Consider the following 25,181-nt stretch of genomic DNA (forward strand, 5'->3'; position numbering starts at 1 on the left):
CAAAGCGAGAGAGTGGCATGGACATATATACACTACCAAACGTAAAATAGATAGCTAGTGGGAAGCAGCTGCATAGCACAGGGAGATCAGCTTGGTGCTTTGTGACCACCTAGAGGGGTGGGATAGGGAGGGTGGGAGGGAGGGAGACGCAAAAGGGAAGAGATATGGCAACATATGTATAAGTATTACTGATTCACTTTGTTATAAAGCAGAAACTAACACACCATTGTAAAGCAATTATACTCCAATAAAGATGTAAAAATAAAATAAAATAAATTGTTACCCCCAAATGAGTTATTTTACTGGAAAAATAAATAGAATTCTGCTAGAAATTTAAATTTAGAAGGAGGAATATTATTTAAAATGTATCCCATAAAGCATCTGAAATCAAGAACATTATCAGATTTCTCAGAATAATTTATTAACAAAGAAAATCTATATACTAGATCTACATAAATTAAAAGCAATAAAATAATTTAATAAAGAAAACAACATGACCTTAGTAACAATTTATTGTGAACCTACCTTGCCATGTGTACCACTTACTATTTGTAAATCTTAGTGAGGTAGGACCACTATATTCATTTTGCAGATGAGAAAATGAAAGCTCAGATAAGTTTACTTACCTAACAACCAGGACTTAAAGTTTGTCTGATTTTAGATGTCTTGTTTACATGTAGCCACATGTAAATAAGACTGTAAGCATTTCACAAGAATATTTTTATTTCACAAATACAGCACTTCATATCAGAAAGCCAAGATTAGGTTTGGGCAATAGAGCTAACACTGGGGTCAAAGAGAACTTGATTTATATCTAGACTTTACCCCTTACTAGCTGTGAGAATTTGAGTTAACTTCTCTGAGTTTCAACAAGCATAAAAGAGGTTAGAAGCCTTCAAAGTGTTCCTGCAAAGATCACAAAGTAACCAGTCCAGGTAAGTAATCAATTAATAGTAGCTAATGCTATTATTCATAAGTCAATAAAATGTATAAATAAAACTAATACACTGCATTAAAATTGAAATAAAAAATTAATTTAGGAAAAGAACACCCTTTTCCCCTGCTATGAATGTTTCTTTAGCCATAATAGGCATATTATTTACAATAGAATACCTAACTCATAAGAATATATAGTCAACTCTTGATAATCCAACAGCATATTAACTGGCTTGCAGTTAATCTGTGATTAAAGTGCCATAGTAACCCAGCTTTTCCTCCCTTGTTAGAGACAAGTTGGTTAGGAACCTGTGATGCCCAAACTCTTCCCTCAACCACACATACACTGTAGCTCCCAAATCCCCACCACAGCATTTCCACCCGAAGTGCTCTGGTCCCTGCCTTGGCACTTCAAATCCCACTGCTGGGGAAAGCTGAGAGAGGACTGGAATAATCAGTACTTGCCACCACATTAGTGGGTCCCCTAGCGAATAATTCTTCCTACATTTTTTGTGATATTTGTGATGTGATCCTCACTCCCCTGTAACTCTACCACTTACGCCAGTTAATAGCTGACAATATTGAAGAAGTATAACTTAGAAATCTGTGAGCAACTTTAAACCATTTTACTTGATTAAAAAAAAAAATTTCTTGGGCTTCCCTGGTGGCGCAGTGGTTGAGAGTTCACCTGCCGATGCAGGGGACACGGGTTCGTGCCCTGGTCCGGGAGGATCCCACATGCCACAGAGCAGCTGGGCCCGTGAGCCATGACCGCTGAGCCTGCGCGTCCGGAGCCTGTGCTCAGCAACGGGAGAGGCCGCAACAGTGAGAGGCCCGCGTATGGCAAAAAAAAAAAAAAAAAAATTTCTTGCTGTATAGCACAGGGAACTCTACTTCACTTCGCTGTACAGTAGAAACTAACACAACATTGTAAAACAACTACATCCCAATTAACAAAAAAATTTGTTTGCAAAACAAAATAAATTCTTGCCATTATATAACCATTTTAAGTTATATAAGTTTTTAGTTGGCTTAAATAGTTCAACACTAACTATAATATTTAGTTACTATTAAAATATTTAGTTACTATTAAAATTCAATACTAACTATAACATTTAAAATATTACTTAAATGATTCAATACTAACTATAATATTTAGTTACTACTACTAAATATTTTAATAGTTTAGTATTTTAATAGTTAAACTTAGTGATATCACAAAGAATTAAATAACAAACCCCAGGTAAACAGTCCCTGAGGCCCAAGTTATTAATACTGTATAAATACTGCTATGTATCTATATTATACTTCATAAAAATATTTAAAAAATTACCTTGGTGTTCTTCTAAATCCATGTCAAGTTGTCTAATTTCTTCATTAAGCTGATTTATTTTTTCTTTTATATCTGTTAACCTGTTGAAAATATTATTTAATGAATTTATGGCAGACAATTTAGATATTCAGTAAAAACATTTAGTGACGATGTTATGAAATCTTACATCTTTTTGAATCTGCAGAAACAATATCAATAAATAATATGCTTTATTCTGAGGACAATACTATAAATTTGAGAGAAAAATCTTTTTTCATGATTCGCATTTAGAGTACAAAGTGTGTTCTGAGAATGCTGGCTTGCCTGACTTCAACAGCAGACCCTTCCCTGCCAGCCATCTTTTGAGCTTTACTTGTGATATTAAGAAAATAAAAAATCTTTAGCAACCTTCTTTTTGTAGGTTTATATAAACTAAACTAAGTTAGCAAGTTTGTCTTAAAAGTTAGAAAATAAGAGAAAATTTACCATTGAGAGAAGATTATATGGGTTAAAATTTTAACAAAAGCAGTTGTACTTATTACAAAGCTATAGTAATCAAGACAGTATGATACTGGAATAAGGATAGACATATCCTTTTAAGGATAGACAATGGAATAGAATTGTGAGTCTAGGAATAAGACCCTGTATCTATATACAACTGATTTTTGACAAAGGTGCCAAAACAATTAAACAGAGAAAGAACATTAAATAATATTTCTTAAAAGAATATTTCAACAAATGGTGCTGGAATAACTGGATATACACAAGCAAAAGAATAAAACTGGACTCCTACCTCATACCATACACAAAAGTTAACTAAAAGTGGGTCATAGATCTAAACATAAGAACTAAACTATAAAACACAAATAAAAAAACATAAGCATAAATCTTCAAGAAATTGAACTAGGCATTGGTTTCTTACATATGACACCAAAAGCAAAGATGACAAAAGAAAAAAATAAATAAACCAGATATAATCAAAATTTAAAACTACTGGGACTTCCCTGGTGGCGCAGTGGTTAAGAATCCGCCTGCCAATGCAGAGGATACAGGTTTGACCCCTGGTCTGGGAAGATCCCACATGCCACAGAACAAATAAGCCTGTGCACCACAACTACTGAGCCTGCACTCTAGAGCCCATGAGCCACAACTACTGAAGCCTGTACACCTAGAGCCCATGCTCCGCAACAAGAGAAGTCACTGCGATGAGGAGCCCGGGCACCGCAACAAAGAGTAGCCCCCGCTCGCTGCAACTACAGAAAGCCCGTGCACAGCAATGAAGACTCAATGCAGCCAAAAATAAATAAATAAAATAAATAAATTTATTTAAAAAATAAAGTCTTAAAAAAAATTTTAAACTTTTGTGCTTCAAAGGACACCATAAAGAAAGTGAAAAGAAAACCCAAATAATGGAAGAAAACTTTTGCAAATCATTGATCTGATAAGAGACTTTATTTAGAATATATAAAGAGCTCTTACAATTCAATAATAAAACAATAAATAACCCAATTTAAAAATGGGCAAAAACACAGGGAGATCAGCTTGGCGCTTTGCGATGACCTAGAGGGGTGGAATAAGGAGGGTGGGAGGGAGGCTCCAGAGGGAGGGGATGTGGGGATATATGTATGCATATGGCTGATTCACTTTTTTGTACAACAGAAACTAACACACTATTGTGAAGCAATTATACTCCAATAATGATCTATAAAAAATAAATAAATAAATTTTAAAAATGGGCAGAGAATGTGAATAGACATTTCTCCAAAGAATATATATATATGACCAATAAGTACAGGAAAAAGAGTTTAAGATCATTCATTAATCATCAGGAAAATGCAAATCAATGATACCACTTCACACCTACTAAGACGGCTACACAGTAATCAAAAATGACAGATAATAACAAGTGTTGGTGAGGTCATGGAGAAACTGGAACACTTATACACTGCTGGTGAAAATGTAAAATGGTGCAGCTGCATTGGAAAATAGTCTGGCACCTCCTCAAAAAGTTAAATATAGAGTTACCGTATGAACCAGCACTCCTAGGTAAATTCCACTCCTAGGTAAATACCCAAGAGAAGTGAAAATATATATGTCCACACACAAAAACATGTACACGATTGTTAATACCAGCATGATCCATCACAGCCAAAAAATAGAAACAATCCAAATGTCCATCAATTAATGAATGGATAAATAAATACGGTATAGCCACACAAATGGGATATTATTTGGCAATAAAAAGAAATGAAATACTGATACATGCTACAACACAGATGAACCCTGAAAACATTATGCTAAGTGTAAGAATCCAGCCACATAGGACCATATATTGTATGCTTTCATTTATATGAAATGTCCAGAACAGGCCAATCTACACAGACATAAGGTACAGTGGTTGCTTAGGGCTGGGAATGGGGGATAAGAGGTGTGATGGTTAAGGGATATGGGTTTCTATTGCGGTGACTGAACTGTTCTGAAATTGACTGAGGTGGTGGTTGCACAACTCTGTGAATATAATAAAAAACTCTGAATTGTACACTTTAAATGTGAATTGTACGGTATGTATTATACCACAATAAAGCTGTTTTTAAAAAGCAATTATACTATGTAATGGCTCTTAACTAAACATTCAAAGAATTATTTAAAGCTATAAATAAAACTGAAAGCTGCATCAATATTGTCAGTGTGAATCACAGAAAAAATTACTGTAACAATATGCACCTCTTACACATTTAGAATGCAATTTAAAAGATGAGAAATGAATGTAAAATGTCCTAGTGTAAAAGTACTTACTGTCGCTCCATGCTGGCTATTTCCTGATTATCTTCTTTAACCTATAAAGGCATGAAGAGAAAACAGAATTTAAAGAATTACTCATTGTTAGGCTATCTTAAAGAGATTTTCCTTCTAGGGTGTGTACTAAAATATCAAATCTAGTCGCTTTAAACTTATTTCTTGAAATTCAGCCTTTGAAGTTAAAAGGAACATCATTAGGGAACTATTCACAGATTTTTCTTTCCTCCTCAAAGGAAGAGTGGTGACTGATAAATATCCATACCTATCCACGTGGCACCAAGAAGTTAACACATCTTCAGGCCTGGATCAATTTACATAAATATCTAGGATTTTTGAGCCTGTCTCCCCCGCCCTGCTCCCCCTGCTCCCCACCCCCAACCCATGCACACGGTAGGGCTGCCAGATTTAGCAATCCTCATTACATCTGAATTTCAGAAAAACAATGAATAACTTTTGTGGTATGTATTTGGAATACACTTATTGTCCTTACGTGTATACTTATTCTAAAAGATTATTCACTGCTTATCTGAAATTCAAATTTAACTAGTCATTCTGTATTCTATCTAGAAATTCTATACCAAGATCACACTCTTCGTCCCCTGCCTTCAATGATCTCTTTCCAAGGAACTTCAGAGATTCTAGATTTTGATACCTTTCTAGAATGATTCTAACACTTAAATAGCTCCTGAGTTGATCCCTAAGCCTCCTACAAACCCACTGGATTCAATCTAAGACCACAAAGGAGTCCCATTTGTAGGTTCCTGACTAGAGGTGCTCCCAAATATATAGGCTCCTAAGGGCTGTATATTTAGGGTGTCTCAGGATAAACAATAGGATAAATTAAAGCCAGTCTTGGGATAGTAAGAAAGCTACTGAACACATCTGACATAACATGGTGACATACTGTGATTTCACAGGACATTTTAATTCCATTCACTTCATGGTGGCACTGATAGAAATAACCACACAAAGTTGTCAGCCTTGGGGCACTTCATTTTCTAAATATGAGGCCCAAAACAAATAATGGAATACATCTTCAATAAGATTAATTATTTACTGATCAATAAGAAGAGTTTCAAGTTTTTCTTATAAGGATCCAAAACATGAAAAAATGACCAAAATATGCATGAAGACCATATAAAATTAGGATTTAAGCAAAAAAAAAAAAAAACAGTTTATTTGAGAAATGACTTTTACCTAGATCTTCTTAGTCAAGCAGTTCATATTAATTTAGATGGAGTTCACTTTTCACTGTTTTTTAAGAAAATAAACTTATTAGTTTTCTGTTCAATTCATATGCCTTAAATAAAACAGACTGATACATTTACCAAATCCTGACATATTAAAATACATATGTTTGTTTTTCCTACCTGCTTAAGTAATCTCTCTCTCTCTTCCATTGGGGATCCCATGCTTTTTTCTTCCGCAATCATTTGATCTCGATGGGACTCCAACTCATAAAGTTTTTCATGCAACAATACAGCCTCCTGTTTTACCTGGGAGTGTGCTATTTCCTGAAGAGAATTAAAATAATTTTAATATTTTATCAAAAACTATTCAAATAGTTTTCAGTTTATAAGACTAAGGACAAATTTAAACTACCAGCATCTTTAAATAGAGATATCAAGAACTTAGAGTACTCAATAATGCTACAAAGTACGTTTCTAAACATTGAAGAATAAAAATAAATCCCTGTATACTTTCATAAGCAATTTTCAGTCTAAGGTTCACAAGAAGGTGGTAGCTTTAGTTTATCTTCTAAATATAAGACCTAAACAAAGATAAAGACATCTCTACTAATGGGAAGATAATAAAGAAAATGTAACGATGTATGTATAACTTTAACCACAAAACCCAATCCAAAGTCCAAGGAACTGATCGCTAGAGGGAAGATATTTTCCCCTGAATAGATCATATATATGCTTTCCTACAAGTTTATGGGTTGAACTATATCCCCCAAAAATGTATGCTGAAGTCCTAATCTCCAGCACCTGTGAACGTGACCTAATTTGAAATGGAGTCTGTGCAGATTTAATCAAGTTAAGATTATCTTGAGGTCATTAAAGTGGACCTTAATCCAGTATTAACTGCTCTTTATTAGAAGAGAAGAGATAAAAAGCAGAGACACCCGAGGAGAATGCCATTTGATGATACAGGCAAAGAATGGAGTGATGTAGCTACAAGTCAAGGAACAAATGCCAAGGATCGACAGCCAGCACCAGAAGCTAGGAAGAGGCAAGGAAGGATTCCACCTAGTGTCCCAAAAGAAGTAAGTCTTTGATTTTAGACTTTTAGCCTCCAGAACTACAAGAAATTTCTGTCGTTTTATGTCACCCAGTTTGTGATACTTTATTACAGCAGCACTAGGAAACTAATAGACACGAGTAGTAAAATTATCATGTATTCACCACTGTTCTACTGTTCACAAAGAGAAAATAAGGGATGTGATAATTTTAAAAGATAACCAAAAGAGCTAGGGATGTTGGTGGTAGTGGTGATGATGATGATGAAAATGACATTTGAAGCTGTTATTTATTGAGCACGTATTCTGTGCCAGGCACTATACTTCATATTTTTTATATACTATCTCTAACACTCAAAGCAACTCTGTAAGATAGTACTATCATCTCTGTTTTACAGATGAGAAAACTGATGACCTGATATCTAAATAATTTTTCTAAGTTAACAAAAATAAAAGTTAATCATGAAAAAAAAGTTAATGATATCTGAAAACAGGCTCACAGTATGAACAAGATTTTTAAGAGGGGAGACCTCCTCCTTTTTGAAAGCAAAAGAGAAGGAATCTTAAAAAAAGGAAAAAGTGAACAAGAGGAAATGTTTGAAAGTCCATAGGCAAAGGGTTATATACACAGCTTAAGTAATGTATTAGCTTCAGGTGAAAAGGCATGATAATAAAATACTGATAGAAAAAATGCAGACATTTTGATGTATCCCTTTTCATAGTACCTCCCCCGTCCCTTTTGCTTAACCACCTATAGACATGTTCATCATTGCATCTTGATAAAACCACTCCTGAAGACTCAAGCTCTTGTTGATCTTTCACCTGATTTTTTTCACACTCCTATGAACTGAATCAGCAATACTTAGCACAGTAGGGAGCATACAGCAGATATGCAATAAACACTACTTGACTGATATTTGACATAATGTTATCTTGAAGAACAAATCTTCCTCTCCCCAAAAAGACCCACAAAGGAATCCAGCTAAAGTTAAACAGAATTAGGATCTACATTTTCTTCATTTGAGAATACTGTAAGTTTTTTTAAATTCATGTAATTTTAGGCATACATGTACTAATGCCAAAGTAGAGTGGCATCAATAGAAACACTAATTCCAAGGTTATACCCTACACCTCTTCCTGTGGAAACTAAATCTGCCAATGAAATAAGACCTAACTCTCTCCTACACACCCTAAAAAAAGATAGTGAGGAATTCTGAAAGCTGGCTGTATTAATACTATATAAATGCAGTCCTTATTCCTTGAAGCATATTTTTATTACCATAGAGATCAAAGAAAATAAAAATTCTGTGTACCCACATGTAGACAACTGGATATAGAAAATCATCTTAATATTTTTAAGCAAACTAGTTTTTTCAATAGCAAATTTCCAAAAGAATGATTACAAAATACTCATGGTTTATTTCTTTTGCAAGCTAGGTGAAAGCAATCATGTCAATTTACAATTGTTACTAATCCTATCATCGTTATAGCTACCTGAATACATAGGAAATCAAGAAAGGCAGGCAAGATTTGATGTACAGACAGTGGGAAGGTAGTTTGCAGAAAAAGAATGCATTGGCCAACAAATATATAAAGAGATACTCAACTTTTTGTATAAATAAATGAAAATTAAAACAAGATACTAATTTTAAACTAGTAAACTAGTAAAAATGGAAAAGGTGGATGGATAATGCAGCTGTTAATGAGTACGGGGGAAATAGGCACTCTCATACATTGAGATTAGGAGTAGAAAATGGAACTTTTTTGGAAGGCAATTTGGCAATGTTACAACGTTTTAGAAGTTTGTACCTTCTGACCCAATGCAAGAAATTTATCTTAAGATACACTCGTAGTAACTTTGCATAAAATGTGTTTTCACTACAGCATTGTTTTATAATCTCAAAAAACTATCAATATAAACAATCTAGTCATCTACAAGGCTGTGCTATATATAGTCATACAATGTAATACAATGCAGTAATTTCAAAAAATGAGAAAGATATCTTAAGAGCTGACATGAATAGACATTCAAGAGAGAATGTTAGGTTAAAAAAAAAAAAAGCTGCAGACAGCATATCCAGTGTACATCCCACTTAAGGTTTTTCTCAACAGTAAAATGAAGGTAGGATTATAGGATTGCTGTGAAGATAAAATGACAATGCTGGTGACATATGTAAAGAGCTCAAAAAAAGCACATAGTAATCACTCAATAAATGTGAGAGCAGTTCTGTCTGGAAAGAGGGAAAATAAATAGGCATTTTTACTTTCATCTTATTCAATTTTTTAATAGAAAACATGTTTTGTGACTTTAAAAACACTTTAAATAAATAATAAAACAAATGCAAGCTTTTACATCTTTAAAGTAATGAACTGACTTCTCCATCTTCACTTGTCTTTAGTCTCTTGCTTGTATGTTTTTTTTTTTTAACATCTTTATTGGCGTATAATTGCTTTACAATGTTGTGTTAGTTTCTGCTATATAGCAAAGTGAATAAGTTATACGTATATATATATCCCCATATCCCCTCCCTCTTGCGTCTCCCTCCCACTCTCCCTATCCCACCCGTCTAGGTGGTCGCAAAGCACCGAGCTGATCTCCCTGTGCTATGTGGCTGCTTCCCACTAGCTATCTATTTTACATTTGGTAGTGTATGTATGTCAGTGTTACTCTCTCACTTTGTCCCAGCTTACCCTTCCCCCTCCTTGTGTCCTCAAGTCCATTCTCTAGTCTGCGTCTTTATTCCTGTCCTGCCCCTAGGTTCATCAGAACCATTTTTTTTTTTTTAGATTCCATATATATGTGTTAGCATACGGTATTTGTTTTTCTCTTTCTGACTTACTTCACTCTGTATGACAGGCTCTAGGTCCATCCACCTCACTACAAATAAATCAATTTCATTTCTTTTTATGGCTGAGCAACATTCTATTGTATATATATGCCACATCTTCTTTATCCATTTGTCTGTCAATGGACACTTAGGTTGCTTCCATGACCTGGCTATTGTAAATAGTGCTACAATGAATATTGTGGTACATGACTCTTTTTGAATTATGGTTTTCTCAGGGTATGTGCCCAGTAGTGGGATTGCTGGGTTAGATGGTAGTTCTATTTTTTGTTTTTTAAGGAACCTCCATACTGTTCTCCATAGTGGCTGTTATCAATTTACATTCCCACCAACAGTGCAAGAGGGTGTCTTTTTCTCCACACCCTCTCCAGCATTTACTGTTTGTAGGTTTTTTGATGATGGCCATTCTGACCGGTGTGAGGTGATACCTCATTGCAGTTTTGATTTGCATTTCTCTAATGATTAGTGATGTTGAGCATCCTTTCATGTGTTTGTCGGCAATCTGTATATCTTCTTTGGAGAAATGTCTATTTAGGTCTTCTGCCCATTTTTGGATTGGGTTGTTTGTTTTCTTGATATTGAGGTGCATGAGCTGCTTGTATAGTTTGGAGATTCATCCTTTGTCAGTTGCTTCGTTTGCAAATATTTTCTCCCATTCTGAGGGTTGTCTTTTCTTCTTGTTTATGGTTTCCTTTGCTGTGCAAAAGCTTTTAAGTTGCATTAGGTCCCACTTGTTTATTTTTGGGGTTTTTTTCCATTTCTCTAGGAGGTGGGTCAAAAAGGATTTTGCTGTGATGTATGTCACAGAGTGCTCTGCCTATGTTTTCCTCTAACAGTTTTATAGTGTCTGGCCTTACATTTAGGTCTTTAATCCATTTTGAGTTTATCTTTGTGTATGGTGTTAGGAAGTGTTCTAACTTCATTCTTTTATATGTTGCTGTCCAGTTTTCCCAGCAGCACTTATTGAAGAGGATGTCTTTTCTCCATTGTATATTCTTGCCTCCTTTATCAAAGATAAGGTGACCATATGTGCGTGGATTTATCTCTGGGCTTTCTATCCTGTTCCATTGATCTATATTTCTGCTTTTGTGCCAGTACCATACTGTCTTGATTACTGTAGCTTTGTAGTATAGTCTGAAGTCAGGGAGCCTGATTCCTCCAGCTCTGTTTTTCTTTCTCAAGATTGCTTTGGCTATTCGGGGTCTTTTGTGTTTCCATACATTGTGAAATTTTTTGTTCTAGTTCTGTGAAAACTGCCATTGGTAGTTTTAAATTACCATTAGATTTTGTGTGCCTCAGCAAGGCAGAATGATTTTTGTACAGGGTAGGTACTCAATAACTGAATCTGCTTTCTTACTAAACTAAGATATTTGCAGTCCTGAATAGGAAAAAAAATTATTACATTTCTATTAGTAAACTACTAAATAAATATGTACCTGAATGAGTTCCATTAATATATTTAACTGAATTTTCTTTTGTAGCTGAGTAATATGAAAACTTTTACTTGATTTTTACTTACAGATTCCAAGCTCTCTTTTTTCATGTTCAGTGAATCTAGTTGTTGCTGAAGTGTATCTAATTCCTAAGAAGAAGGAAAAAAATCAAATATATAGGCAAATTACATTAAGAATAATTTCCTTCTCAACATTTTAAATACAGATGTGACAAAGTAAATTTTGTAAATGTTTTCAACCCATATCTTAAAATCTGACTAGAATTTATTAACATTCATTATTTCTATTTTTGCCAATTTATTTCATTATTACTAAAAACCTTGCCAAGATCAACCTTTTAAAATACTTATGAGCTTTTTAAAGGGAGCCAGAACTTTTCACAGTGAATCATCACTGTATTCTGAGAATATCAAATATCAGAATACTTCAAATTAATGATGATACTGTTTAAAGTTATAATTTTTATTTGTCTTTTTAACCATGTTTCCATATCTTTTGCCTATTTTCTTTTAAGGCCAAGACCTGTAGCCATTTATATGGCTCACTCTTAGGGATAAGTCCCTTGAACTGTTTATAGTTGACCCCTGAATAAGACACGTTTGAGCTGCATGAGTCCAATGACATGTGGATTTTTTTCAAGAAATACGTACTACAGTACTACTCAATCCATGGATGGTTTAATCCGTGGATGTGGAACCTTCGATACTGAGGGTCAACTATAAATTATACACAGACTTAAACTGCACAGGGGTCAGTGTGCCTAACACCCAAGGTGTTCAAGGGCCAACCAGACCCATTCAAACACCCCTGTGTGATATTAGCTATATTTTGATAATATTTTGGTATTTTTATAATATTCTTTCATCAATGTTTCATTATATGTTATAAATTCTGTCTAACATAAAAAGTTATATTAAATTTTCAGTAAAGGATTATCTGAGAAACTAGAACTACATTCATTATTGGCATTTGCGGGGACTAATTCTCTGTTAACTGGTTAAGGGATATCTGGACATGAAAGGGCACTACCTTGTAAACCTGAGTCACCACCATGACTGAATGTTGAGAGGATTCTCAATAATCCCTCAGTAGACATCCAAATTTCTTATTTAAACACCATAATTAGGGGACAAAAGCTGTTCAAATTAAGGGCATAGCAAGTAAACGACTTGCTGTTTATTAGGCAGGAAGAAAAGGAAAGAAAGTAAATATCCATATGGCTCTGGTGTATGAGGACTTTTAATGTTTTCATTAAAAGTTCATTAGAAAACAATTGTTTCATGTATCTTTATGACCTGCAAAAATGAATGATGCATAGAACTGAATAACAGAGTAAAAGCTAGGTCATTATGCAACATAAGAAAACGAAATTTTCTAGATCAGTGCTTCCTAAATTCAAATGTCCATATGAATCATCTTGTTAAAATGAAGACTCTGATTAGTAGGTTTAGTCAAGCTCTCAAGGGATGCCAATGCTGCCCACCTTCAGATCACCTTTTTAGTAGTAAGACTGCTATATGCCCAGCACAGAGTAGTAATTAGTATTACCTGCAACAATTTCTCATTCATGGTTTTCATTTCTATATACTTGACTTGTTTTTCTGGAGGCATATTTTTGATAATGCCCTCTGCTGCTTGTTTTTCCTGTTCAGTTTCTTCTTCTACACTTCTAATTTGTTTTTCCTTCCTGAAATCAAAGGTATACAATATTCCTCTTACAATATTGAGGGGAAAAATCAATTAACTTTACTCAGTCTCAATTAAGTAGGATACGTAAAAGTTATTTAACCATAGTTTGTGATCTAAAAGTCCTTATAGATGTACACACAAATTTTATTTGACCTGTACAAAATTTGGCCCCATCAACACAGACTTATTGGGACTTCCCTGGTGGTGCAGGGGTTAAGAATCCGCCTGCCAATGCAGGGTACACGGGTTCAATCCCTGGTCCAGGAAGATCCCACATGCTGCAGAGCAACTAAGCCCGTGAGCCACAACTACTGAGCCTGCGCTCTAGAGCCCACGAGAAACAACTACTGAGCCCGTGTGCCACAAATACTGAAGTCCGCATGCCTAGAGTCCATGCTCCGCAACAAGAGAAGCCACCGCAATGAGAAGCCTGCTCACCGCAACAAAGAGGAGTCCCAGCTCACCGCAACCAGAGAAAGCCCGCGCGCAGCAACGAAGACCCAACGCAGCCAAAAACAAATAAATTTATAACAAAACAAAACACAGACTTATTTTACATCTTTCTCTTCTCAATCTCCAAATCCTTGTATTTCCTTATTCTCCACTTTACTTTCTTATAAAAAACCACAAAGATTATCACAGAAAATCCTTAAAGTCTTATACATATGAGAATGTATTTGCACTTTTTGTTATCATACCCTCAAGACAAACAAGAGAGTTAAATTTTAGAATAGTGGTTTTCAAGTATCTTTTAGCTATAGAATTCTTTGACCAAATGAAATCTCGCATGGAAGTTTACCACATAAATCATCTCAAGTAACACAGCTCTGACTGCACTGGGGAGTAGGAAGACCAACAGTGCAATTTGATTAAAAAATTCATAGCTTTAGATTAATATATTTTGCTTAAATTCCCTTTTATCTACTGCTTTAATTAAAACTGGTATTGATATTTCACAAATTATCAACTGTACTTTAGCACTGCAAAATAATAAGCTAATTTCCTTGAAAATATAACAGGAACATTATAAGTCTAATCATGTAAGTAGTAGTAATGAAATTAATTACAAACAATAACAATCTTTATCATATAATCACAAGAAATACCAGTGATGTGCCACTTATTACCTATGCAAGATCAATTATAAATAGGGTAAAGAAAAATTCTGAAAAAAATAGAGGTAAGATGCTAGTTATCATGTAAATACTTCAAGATTTACATATAAAAAGCTTGCTTGAAGATAAATTCTCAGTCTCAATATCATAAATTTCTACTTTGAGTTTCAAAATATAATTATTCTATTCAATCTCTTTCAAATGTAGATATCGTTAACAGTTTTCATAATCACTAACTGAGCCTCATAGATCCACATATCTATCCTCCACACACTTTACACATTCATACCCTAGTACCAGAATAAGATAATCTAAACTCAGAAATTTTCCTACAGAGAGCATCTCATAATAACCAAATAAAAGATGAACATAATGAAACAGACAACCTGGAATTTCTATTTATTTTTGTCTCATTATTGAACAGGAAGTGATGTCTTCACGTTGAGCCTCAATTACTATAGCATAAGAAAATGTGTCTGCTGCTGCTACAATTTACACGGGTATATGCATGTGCTCATAGAAATTTCAAACAGAAAAGATCATCTATTTCAATCTCTTTGTTTCACAGATTAAGGATACTGAAGCCCAGAGAAGTTTGTTAGATCTAACTCATTCTGAACTCCATGATTATTTACTACCAACAATGAATCTTAACCATGTTTTTGCCTGATATATCTACTACAGTTAGATGGGAACTAATGTTGTAAAGTATTCCATTTTACAGAGGGGAAGTTACACAAGGAAGCACAAGGAAGGTAACTGATTTTTTTGAAGGTCACGTAATGGCCAAGGGTCGGGTCTTTTGATGCTTTGAGCAGTCTGCTCCTGTTATAACTTGGCAGTAAAACTACCAATGATGGTGTCATAAAAATGAGTAAACAACAAAGTTGAAACTCAGTGGAATACAAAACTTGGTGGAACCTTTTCAACTTGAATCTTTCAAAATACAAAGTACCTTTAGGATCAACACTTAAATCACTTTAGCAATGTATCTTTCAAATTATGCATTCTCAATATTATATACTTTAACTCACAAAGTAAATTTGTTAATATTTAAATTTTCTAAGATTAAGAATCACAAAGGTTAAGCAAGCCACCTTAGTTGTTACACTGAAAAAGTCAAAGATGACTTTAAGAAATTATTCTTCTAGTCAATCTTTTGCTAAGGAAGTCTAGTTTCTTTCTTTTTTGTTTTTTCCACCTGTTCACGGTACAAAGGTTAAAACAAAGTGAAATAAAATCATATGACATACTTTTTTTTTTTTAATGGTGTGGAAGAAAGAGAGTACATTCCTTACACACCAGTCTCGGAGACAAAAGAAAAAAGGAAAGGTAAGATCCTATATATTTATAGGTTCAGTGATTACTGATGAATTTTTTGAAATCATATTTAAACTTGTTAAGTCTATACAAAAATCTCTGTCTCTAATAAGTGATGAAAGAGAAGAAAATATGATTGTATTTTTCACAAGATCTACCTTAGAAATATAAACCTGGGACATGGCCAAAAAATCTTTCCCAAATAAACTGAAAACGTAATAAAAATTAATTATTTTTCTTTTGAAAAAAAAAGGTTTCATCTAACCAATCAAATTTATAAGATCTTTTTATTTTGAAATATGTTAATCACAGAGCATTTTGAAGTGATATTAACTTAAAAACAAATTTGTAAGATGAAAAAAGACTGACTACCAGGTGATAATTGTTGAAACTACGCAATGACTATCCTACTTAGAGGTTTTTTCTTGATAGTTTCCATTATAAAAGTTTTTAAGTTTGAAAAAAGAAGTTCTATAAAATTACAAGAGATAAGTTAATTGTGAATTATTAATACCTTACTCCAAATACATTGAATTCTGGTATAAATATCTAAAATATTTAATGACAAAACTGTATTACAGTATATACATTTTATTTAACAAAACCAAAATAATTGCAATATCTTTTTATTTCATGGTATATAATAGTCATATAAAGTACATGACCAAAAACTTCTCAGAAACTTGTACTTGAAACTGCACTAAGAAGAACATTGTTTCTTTTTTAATATCTACCATTTCCTTTTGTGAAAATCTTTTTTTCTGTAATATAGGTTATAGGCTATATAAAAGGGCACTTAATTTTGTAAGATAGTTTTAAAAAAAACTGATATTCCATTTATTCTCTATTTTTTAATCACTAAACTCAAGCCCACATATCATTTCAAAATAAATATCAAATTGAAAAAAAAAATCCAAAGGGAGAAAAAGGCAATAATAGCTGTTTCCTTTTAAATCAACTTTTTAAATAGGGTAAACTGACTCAAGAACAATTTCTGCATGAACTATTGGCTAGTTATTCTGCCAATCTGATGTCTTCAAGATAGCCAATAAAGCTAGCAAATGTTGCTGTCTAAGGATTTGTCTATTTAGTGTTGTGATGGTCAACATCTACCTACCCCATCTTTCAATCTTTCCCCTCTCAAAACATGTACAAATATACGAAAAGCCCCATGGACCTTGTGGCTCAATCAATGCATTTCATAGCTTTAGACCTAATAATGGTTTAGATCTGTTGACTGCTTTCTTGTACAGAATCTATCTTAAGCTCTAAGTATATATAGTTTCTAACTCTAAAATTTATCAAATAGAAGGAAAAAAAAGATTCCTTTTCCAACCCTTACGATTTTATTCACTTTAGCATACTGGAGAACACAATTATTAGTATAACACAGATGATAAAGATAATAAATACAAGACAATCCTCTGTCTCCATTTTCACAAGTCTCACAGTCCCACCTGACCTCCATTACCTTCTCCGGCTGCTTCTATTCCACATAAACTCTTTAGTTTAGTTAATTTTCTTTGTAGCCTATCTGCTTCCTTTATTCACCCTTATCCTATTTATTTCTTGTGGAAAAAAAAGAAGCTCTTTTTCCTTACCACTGCCCTACCCACATGGGCATCCTACAAAAACATCAGGAAGAATTTCACTACACCATTGAGAAATACTGAAACAAGCCACTGGAGAGGTTGCATACTTATTCCTAGAAATCACTAAATACGGGTAAACTACCTTTTATTTATGACTTAGGGATCTCCTTTTGTAGGCAGTGGTCTGGAATAAGTGATAACTTGAATTCATTTCTGACTCTAAAAGGGATTCTGTTATGATCTACGTTCAAATTGTAAAATCTAGGAGAACAGTGGCTTTTTCTTCAAACTTTGATTTAGCCATGTAAAGAAAGAAAGTGGAAAAGGAATAAACATAAACAGATCATCAGATGGAAGGCAATGAGGAAGTTAACTAGAATAGACCAGTACTCGCATAACAATAAATTCCTCATTGCTAATGCAGCAACAGACTTTAGTAACTTGAAATGAATCTTGCTCACCGAGTAGTTTCTTACCTCCTGCTCTCGTGGAATAAATTTTCCTAAAAAATCATAAGCAACTAATTGTAACAAGTGCAATAAGAAGGCTCAAAAGACTAAATTTTAACCACTAAGGATGATAGTAACAGGACATATTCATATCATTTCAAACAGATCATTTGTTTGCAGCAGTTTCTTATTTATTTCTTATTTATTTATTTATTTTTGATGTGGACCATTTTTTAAAGTCTTTATTGAATTTGTTACAATATTGCTTCTGTTTTGGTATTTTGGCCGCAAGGCATGTGGAATCTTAGCACCCTGACCAGGGATTGAACCTGCACTCCCCTGCATTGGAAGGCCAAGTCTTAACCACAGGACCGCCAGGGAAGTCCCTATTTATTTATTTTTTAATAGATCTTTTTAAAATTAATTTTTATTGGAGAATAGTTGCTTTATGCAGCAGTTTCTAATGTTGACTTTAACAAAACAGAAATAAAAATAAGAAATATCAAGGTCATGAATAAAATGACTAAATGGAAAGTACTTATAGTAAGAAGAATTACTGAAATAAATGGCAGTTTCCAGTTAAACATGGCATGTTGAATGTACCCACTAACTTTGACTCCTGTCCAAAACCCTACTAAAATGAAAATAAAAGGTAATTTGAAGTATATAAACTCATAAAGACAAAAAGAATGGAAGAGGAAACAACAGCAATAAAATCTAGAAACTAGAAAGCTAACAGTTAAGGGCAAACTGACTGGGAAAGCAAAATTCTCCCAAGCCAGCAGTGGGGAAAGCTGAGAAGCCACTTGATTTACACTGCAGAATCCCTAGACGGCCCAGAGATTGGCAGTACCAGATATTCTAGAAGTAGAAAAGGAGGGGCTGAAACACAGTTGAAAGTCTTTCTCCCTGACACTGCCCAGCCAGGTAAAGGTCCTCTCCTACCTAAGCAGAAAAATAAGGCTTCTGTTTTTTTGCTCTGGGGAAAATAAAACAAACAGAATCTGGGCACTAGGCACAAGTGACTGCAGGGACGTTATGCCAAAAGCAGGGAGAGTAAGTTAAAGTTTACATACTAATTACTGAGGTAAACTCAACTTTTCCACCACTGAGCTCTCAGAATGCTGGCCACTTGGCCTCACCTTTTCAGGCAGATTAAAAATGTCATTTTGGGGAATCCAAGCAGCCCAAGAGAAACAATCTAAAGATAATGATATTTAGGGATTCCCCCAAAAAACAGTCCATTAAGGTCACTCTACAGTAAGATCTAAAGTTAATAAGAACTGGGAATTCCCTGGTGGTCCAGTGGTTAGGACTCCACGCTTCCACTGCAGGGGGCACGGGTTTGATCCTTGGTCAGGGAACTAAGACCCCAAAGGCCATGCGGCGTGGCCAAAAAATAATAGCGAAGTTAATAAGAACCACACAAACGCACAGTTTCCCATCAGCTTTTTTGTTTCCCACTCTTATATGTAAGTCCTAAACCAAATATTAACAGATACACAAAGTTCAAAAGAAAACCTCTAACATAAAGGATACTTATAAAAATAAACTGGAAAAACACAACTTGAGAGTACAAAGGCTATTCAAGGAAAAAGAAAACAAGAGGTACAAGAAAAAAACAAGGAAAAAATATATTCATACCACAGTATACTAAAAAAGTAATTTTCAGAATTAAGAAGATGACAGGAAAAAGAAAACTTTAACAGAAGAGTTTGATGATAAAGTTCCAGAAAGCAGAGCAAAAACACACAGAGATGAAATGTGGAAGAGTAAACATAAAAAATTAGAAAATCATACCAGGAGATCCAACACCTAATTAAGGGGGTTCTAGAAAGAGAAGTGAGGCTTTTTTTTTTTTTTTAATGAGGAAGAAAATTATCAATACCATCAATCAAATAATTCAGAAAATTTCCCATTGTTTCCAGATTGAAAGTGCCCACCAACCGCCCAGTTTCATGAATGAAAACAGACTCTCATAAAGGATCATGAAATTTCAGAATATCCATATTAAGGCTATATTGTACAACTCAGAGAATATAGCCAATGTTTTATAGTAACTATAAATGGAGTATAACCTTTAAAAATTGTGAATCACTATACTGTACACCTCTAACTATATAATATTGTAGAGCAAAGAAAAAGCTTTGGGGTTAAGAAACGGCAAGTTACATAAAAGGATAAAGAATTAGAACGGGATAGCATCACAGTTCTTAACAGTAATACAGTCATGGTTGGTTGAATCCACAGATGTAAAACCCGTGGATACGAAGGGTCCACTGTATTCATTATATTGCACCATTTTATGTAAGGGACTTGAACATCTACAGATTTGGTATCTGTAGGGACTCCTGAAACCAATCCCCTGCTGATACTGAGGGACGACTATACTAGAAACCCAAAGACAATGGGGCAATGCCATCAACCTTTTGAGGGAAAATTATTTCCTACTTAGAGTTCTATTTCTAGCCAAAATATCTTTCACGGTCTAAAAAAAATTCTCTTCTATGGACCTTCTCAGGAAGCTCCTGCAGGAAGCTCCATGGAAAAAAGGCAGTAATCCAAGACAGGGCATTCTAGAAAACAGGAATCCAGTAACAAGGGCAAAAGGGAGTCTTTACAATGAGGGTGGAAGGAGAGTGGAAGTCAACGGCTGTGTAGAGGGCCTAGTGATCAGCTCATCTAGATCAGAGCATGGCAGCAGGCTCTGGGAGAGACTTCTTCAAGCAAATGAAACAAATTAAACTATCTAATATACATAAACTATTGAGAGATTTGCTAGGGAGAGTTTGGGTATAAATTAGTGAGAAAAAAAAAAAAACCCTAAGCACATGAAAAGAAAACCAGGACAATTAATTAGAGGAAAAACAGTGTGCAGGAACAGAATAATAATCCTGTTAACAGGGCTCAGTCATTGACAGCTTTATACATTCCTGATAGTATAAACACTGAGTACTCATCTAAACAAAATTACAAGTGACTATGCTCGGAAAGTAAAGAGACAGTAAGTATATATTTGATGCATTGAAGATGAAGGTAGGGAGTGTTTGAAAGAAAGCTGAGGACTCTCATCTCCCAAAGTGTTAAGTCAAAGGATAGTATCAATAGATAATGCCTAAAATTGAAAAATCAAGAAGTAGCAATATAAGCATATACTTAAACGTGTATATATACATAAATATATATCCTTCTGGACTTGCTTTTGTGCACATATATTAAAATTTTAAAATGTACAACCACTTCAATTGTTTTAAAGTTCCTTTCACTAGATCTAGGAACTAAAAAGACACCCTGAAAATTACTGTCTTTCATTCTCCCCAAGAGCTTTCCAGTTTTTTAAGATTAGAGTGCAGGGAGGGTGAAGGGATATTTACTTGTTTCATATTTTATATATTTTAAGAAAAAATAGATTTAAAAGGAGAAAAATGGAAATCAAAATGTCCTAAAAAATCTCTAATGTTCTAGTCTCCTAATGAGATATAAATACTCTCTTTTCTGTCAGGCTTGCAATATGAAAATCACAAGCATCACAATCTTGTTTTGGCTACTCTCCATGCTATTGTTATCAGACGAAAGCCAGACGTCTAAAACCGTAAGTTTTTACAATCAAGCTAGTGAAAATATTTTCAAAGGTACACTTTGTGTAGATTTAGTAAAATATTGAAGGCAATAAAAGAAAGAAGAAAAAAGTCAAGCTATCAAAACAAACTCTTTAGTTAGCTGTGTATATTCAAAACATGTGATCTCTGAGCCAGATTCTAATTTGACAAAAGCGGTCTTCATTTTTTAAAAAACTGAGTTCTTTAAAAGCTGACAAAAGGAGAAATACGTAAAATTTCACTACAAAACCGGAGATTAGTTAAGACATAAAAAACACACTTTAAAATGTAGGAAACTTTTTAAAAAACCACGTATTTATGAGGGAAATTGCTGTTGTTACATTATTATTATTATTGGGGGACATTTCAACTACAAAAACAGTCAAATCAAGAACTATTTCTTTGGATTTATATCCACATAAGGAAAGCACTTCTTCCTGTTGCCTGACTCTTTAAATTCAACACATGGCTCAATTTCTGTTACAAGATATTTTCTTTTAAAACACCAAATTTTGAGCTGTTAACCCTATAGAGATATATATTGAATATTGTTTCTTAATTATTTAATAGTCCTAGATGTAGTGCTGGTAGCTCTGATTTTTAAAAATTACATTTTTACATTATTTTCTCATTATAAATGTCAATCTTGCACACTGAAATACTAAATAAGTTAACAGAATTATTATTTACCATTTATTTCCGCATATATAAATGGTAATATACCAATATTTTCTTTCTGTAATGATTATTTAATAACAGTTGGAAGATACTTGTATGACAAACTACAATCTCCTTCCTCAATTATATATATCAGAATTCCTTAATCTTCAACATTCCATCCCAATAAAAAAAAAAAGTATTTGCTTTACCTTTTTCATATTTTAACATAAAAAGATTAGATAGTAGGGCTTCCCTGGTGGCGCAGTGGTTGGGAGTCCGCCTGCCGATGCGGGGGCCGCGGGTTCGTGCCCCGGTCCGGGAGGATCCCACGTGCCGCGGAGCGGCTGTGCCCGTGGGCCATGGCCGCTGGGCCTGCGCGTTGGGAGCCTGTGCTCTGCGACGGGAGAGGCCGCGACAGTGAGAGGCCCACGTGCCGAAAAAAAAAAAAAAAAAGATTAGATAGTAGATTTTTTTCTAAAAGTATTTCCTTCTAATGTCTAATTGCCTGCATATGAAAATTTGGGAAATTCTGCTAGCATTTTTCCTTATTAATGCATTTCTAATTTTCTTTTTAGGAAGTCAAATGTAATTTCACTGCAAAGAATTATGCTTTGATTCCAGCAAATATCAATAAAAATGTTACTATACTTGACCTCAGTTATAACCAAATTACTCTGAATGTTACAGATACAAGAGTTCTACAGACATATTTTTCACTCACCGAGCTCTATTTGATTGAGAACAATGTCATTATCCTACATAATAATAGTTTTGGTAACCTCTCCAATCTAGAAATTTTAAATATCTGTAGAAACTCCATCCACATAATTCAACAGGGTGCCTTTACAGGCTTAGATAAACTAAAACAGTTATATCTCTGCCAAAACAAAATAGTTCAACTGAATCATGATATATTTGTGCCTCTAAAAAGCCTGATACTATTGAATCTGCAAGGCAATTTGATAAGCTATCTTGATGTACCACAACTGTTTCATCTGGAATTCATAATTTTATACGGAAATCCGTGGAACTGCTCTTGTAGTCTACTGAATTTGCAAAACTGGTTGAACACATCGAATGTGACACTAGGTAAGCAATCATAATTTAAATTAGTCAAAACCAAAATGTGATTGATTTTGGATTGTTCTACCCCAGAAAAGTCTCTTGTTTCATGTCTAAAAGAAAAGGAAACTTCCTGTTTAAGGGAAACAAGAAGAAACACTGAAAAGAAATTGCTGAGTACAAGCCCTCCCTCTGCCTCTCCAGAAAAAAAGAAAAAGAAGAAAAGAAACTTAAATGTTCTATATATATGAGATGAAACTGTCACTTTGTATACTAAGTTTGCAGTTTCGATATATAAGACTAATTTTTAAAAGCACTTCCTTTTCTTAGGATAGCTTGTCAGAGAGTAGGTGAAAACAGGTGATCCACTTTCTAAACTACATGCCATGTTCCAGATATTCACCATAATCTAAATCATAACATTTTTACATTACTAACACAGACAAACTAAACAATAAACAGATACTGCACTTAAGCTACATTTATAACATAAACAGAAATGGGCATTTCGCTTGTTGTGTTGCTAGGCAAATACAACAGTTTCTTTTTTATAATACCTTTAATGATGACAGATAAATATGTCAAAAAATTCTAGATAAAAAATTATAAAATGTTAACCGTAATAATTTATTAACCATAATAATATTATTTTCCATAATAAATCTTATTCTTTCTAATTTACTAGAAAATGAGAACATCACCATGTGCAGCTATCCGGATACACTGAAGTGCTACAATATCAAAACAGTACCTTACAAGGCTGAATGCTACTCAAAATTTCCTTCATCTATAACTGAAGATCTTTACATTCATTTTGAGTCCATTAGCAATTCAACATTTAATAGTTTTTTGAACAACTTAACAAGAAATTCAGGTAATGTACTGGTTTTGAATAATAATATTGCTGAGGATAGCATACCAAATAAATCGAGATAGTTTTCATTATTTTTTTGTATTTTAAATTTCTAGAAACTATGTAAAAGAACAATTCCTCCACCCAAGGAAAGACTGACAAAACACTGGGTTTCTAAAGTAGGCTCTGCTAGCTATCAGTCAAATGCCGTTATGCAAATTATTGATATTTAACTTCTCTGAGACTTGGTATTAACTAGTTAAGTCACAATTCTTAACAGGTATAAATCAATAATGTTCCTAGGTGAACGGATAAACAATACCTGCAAAGACAGGTAGATATTTTGAAAAAAGGTATTCTTTCACCACACTATGAAATATCTTTATTTTTGGCAGTTTTAGTAACTTTTGCTTAAAGAAGATTATGTACATTTATTTCTAATACCAATATTGGGGAGTTATTAGGACATGTAATTATGATTATTTTATTTTTGTCAATTTAACAAAACTACCCCCACCCTCTCTTTCTCGGTATTCCATTTAAGAACGTGAATCTCAAGGAAAAAGCTGGACTTTTCTTGTCAGTGTGGTAGTCACTGTACTGATGACTTCACTCCTCATTTCAATTGCTATCAAATGTCCAGTATGGTATAATTTTCTGCTTAGTTACAAGCATCATCGCCTGGAAGAGCATGAAGCAGAAACCTATGAAGATAGTTTTACCAGAAACCCAAGTCCTCCTCCACAGATACCAGACACAAGCTCCGAAGAAACTATAGTAATATTTGAACAACTACGTCAATTTGTGGTAGATGATGATGGGTTTATTGAAGACAAATACATAGATACTCATGAATTACGTGAAGAAAATTAATTTCTTTCAATGTTTGATTCTTTAAAAAATGTTAACAGCTCACTCACAGTTTAGACGTGGAGATTTTGATACATGACATACTGAACTATAGCTAGTAGACCATCATATTAATTGCAACACACATATATATCATAAAATTATGCTCTTCTCATTGGCATTGTGCAAGTAGGTCCAAATACAGTAACTGCCACTCCTTGTTAGCTAACAGTTAAAATACTAGCATTACTATTCTCAGCAGTATTCAGGGGACCATACATAACAGTAGAAAAGGCCTAAAGTAAATTATTCATTAATTAAAATGAACAGATTTTCATATTAGTCAGATATGTGATGTAATACATATTAAAGTTTTACTGATTGGAATCAGTAAAGAAATAAAG

At 34.0% G+C, this 25,181-nt stretch overlaps 2 protein-coding genes across 8 annotated transcripts in view; one reads left to right on the forward strand and one right to left on the reverse strand.

The window, feature by feature from the left end:
- Positions 1-25,181, reverse strand: part of IFT74 (intraflagellar transport 74) — a 78,045-nt gene that overhangs the window by 31,623 nt on the left and 21,241 nt on the right. For 6 of the 7 annotated variants that reach the window (XR_002176345.2, XM_073806063.1, XM_019934915.3 and 3 more), the window contains 5 exons: positions 13,138-13,276; positions 11,655-11,717; positions 6,418-6,561; positions 5,045-5,085; positions 2,270-2,349 (listed from right to left, as the gene is read on the reverse strand). Coding sequence is in view for 6 of the 7 variants with exons in the window: in XM_073806063.1 (XP_073662164.1) it covers positions 2,270-2,349; positions 5,045-5,085; positions 6,418-6,561; positions 11,655-11,717; positions 13,138-13,276 (467 nt within the window). In the remaining variant the exon portion in view is untranslated. Of the gene's footprint in view, positions 1-1,555; positions 1,732-2,269; positions 2,350-5,044; positions 5,086-6,417; positions 6,562-11,654; positions 11,718-13,137; positions 13,277-25,181 lie in introns of those variants that run through there. The other variant, XM_073806065.1, reaches the window with a different exon arrangement.
- On the forward strand, positions 21,266-24,801 carry LRRC19 (leucine rich repeat containing 19). Its single transcript, XM_004315031.1, has 4 exons — positions 21,266-21,346; positions 22,589-23,102; positions 23,761-23,949; positions 24,473-24,801. The coding sequence occupies exons 1-4, from the start codon at positions 21,266-21,268 to the stop codon at positions 24,799-24,801; spliced, it is 1,113 nt and encodes a 370-aa protein (XP_004315079.1).

This window comes from Tursiops truncatus, chromosome 6 (assembly GCF_011762595.2).
Source record: "Tursiops truncatus isolate mTurTru1 chromosome 6, mTurTru1.mat.Y, whole genome shotgun sequence".
Taxonomy (NCBI): domain Eukaryota; kingdom Metazoa; phylum Chordata; class Mammalia; order Artiodactyla; family Delphinidae; genus Tursiops; species Tursiops truncatus.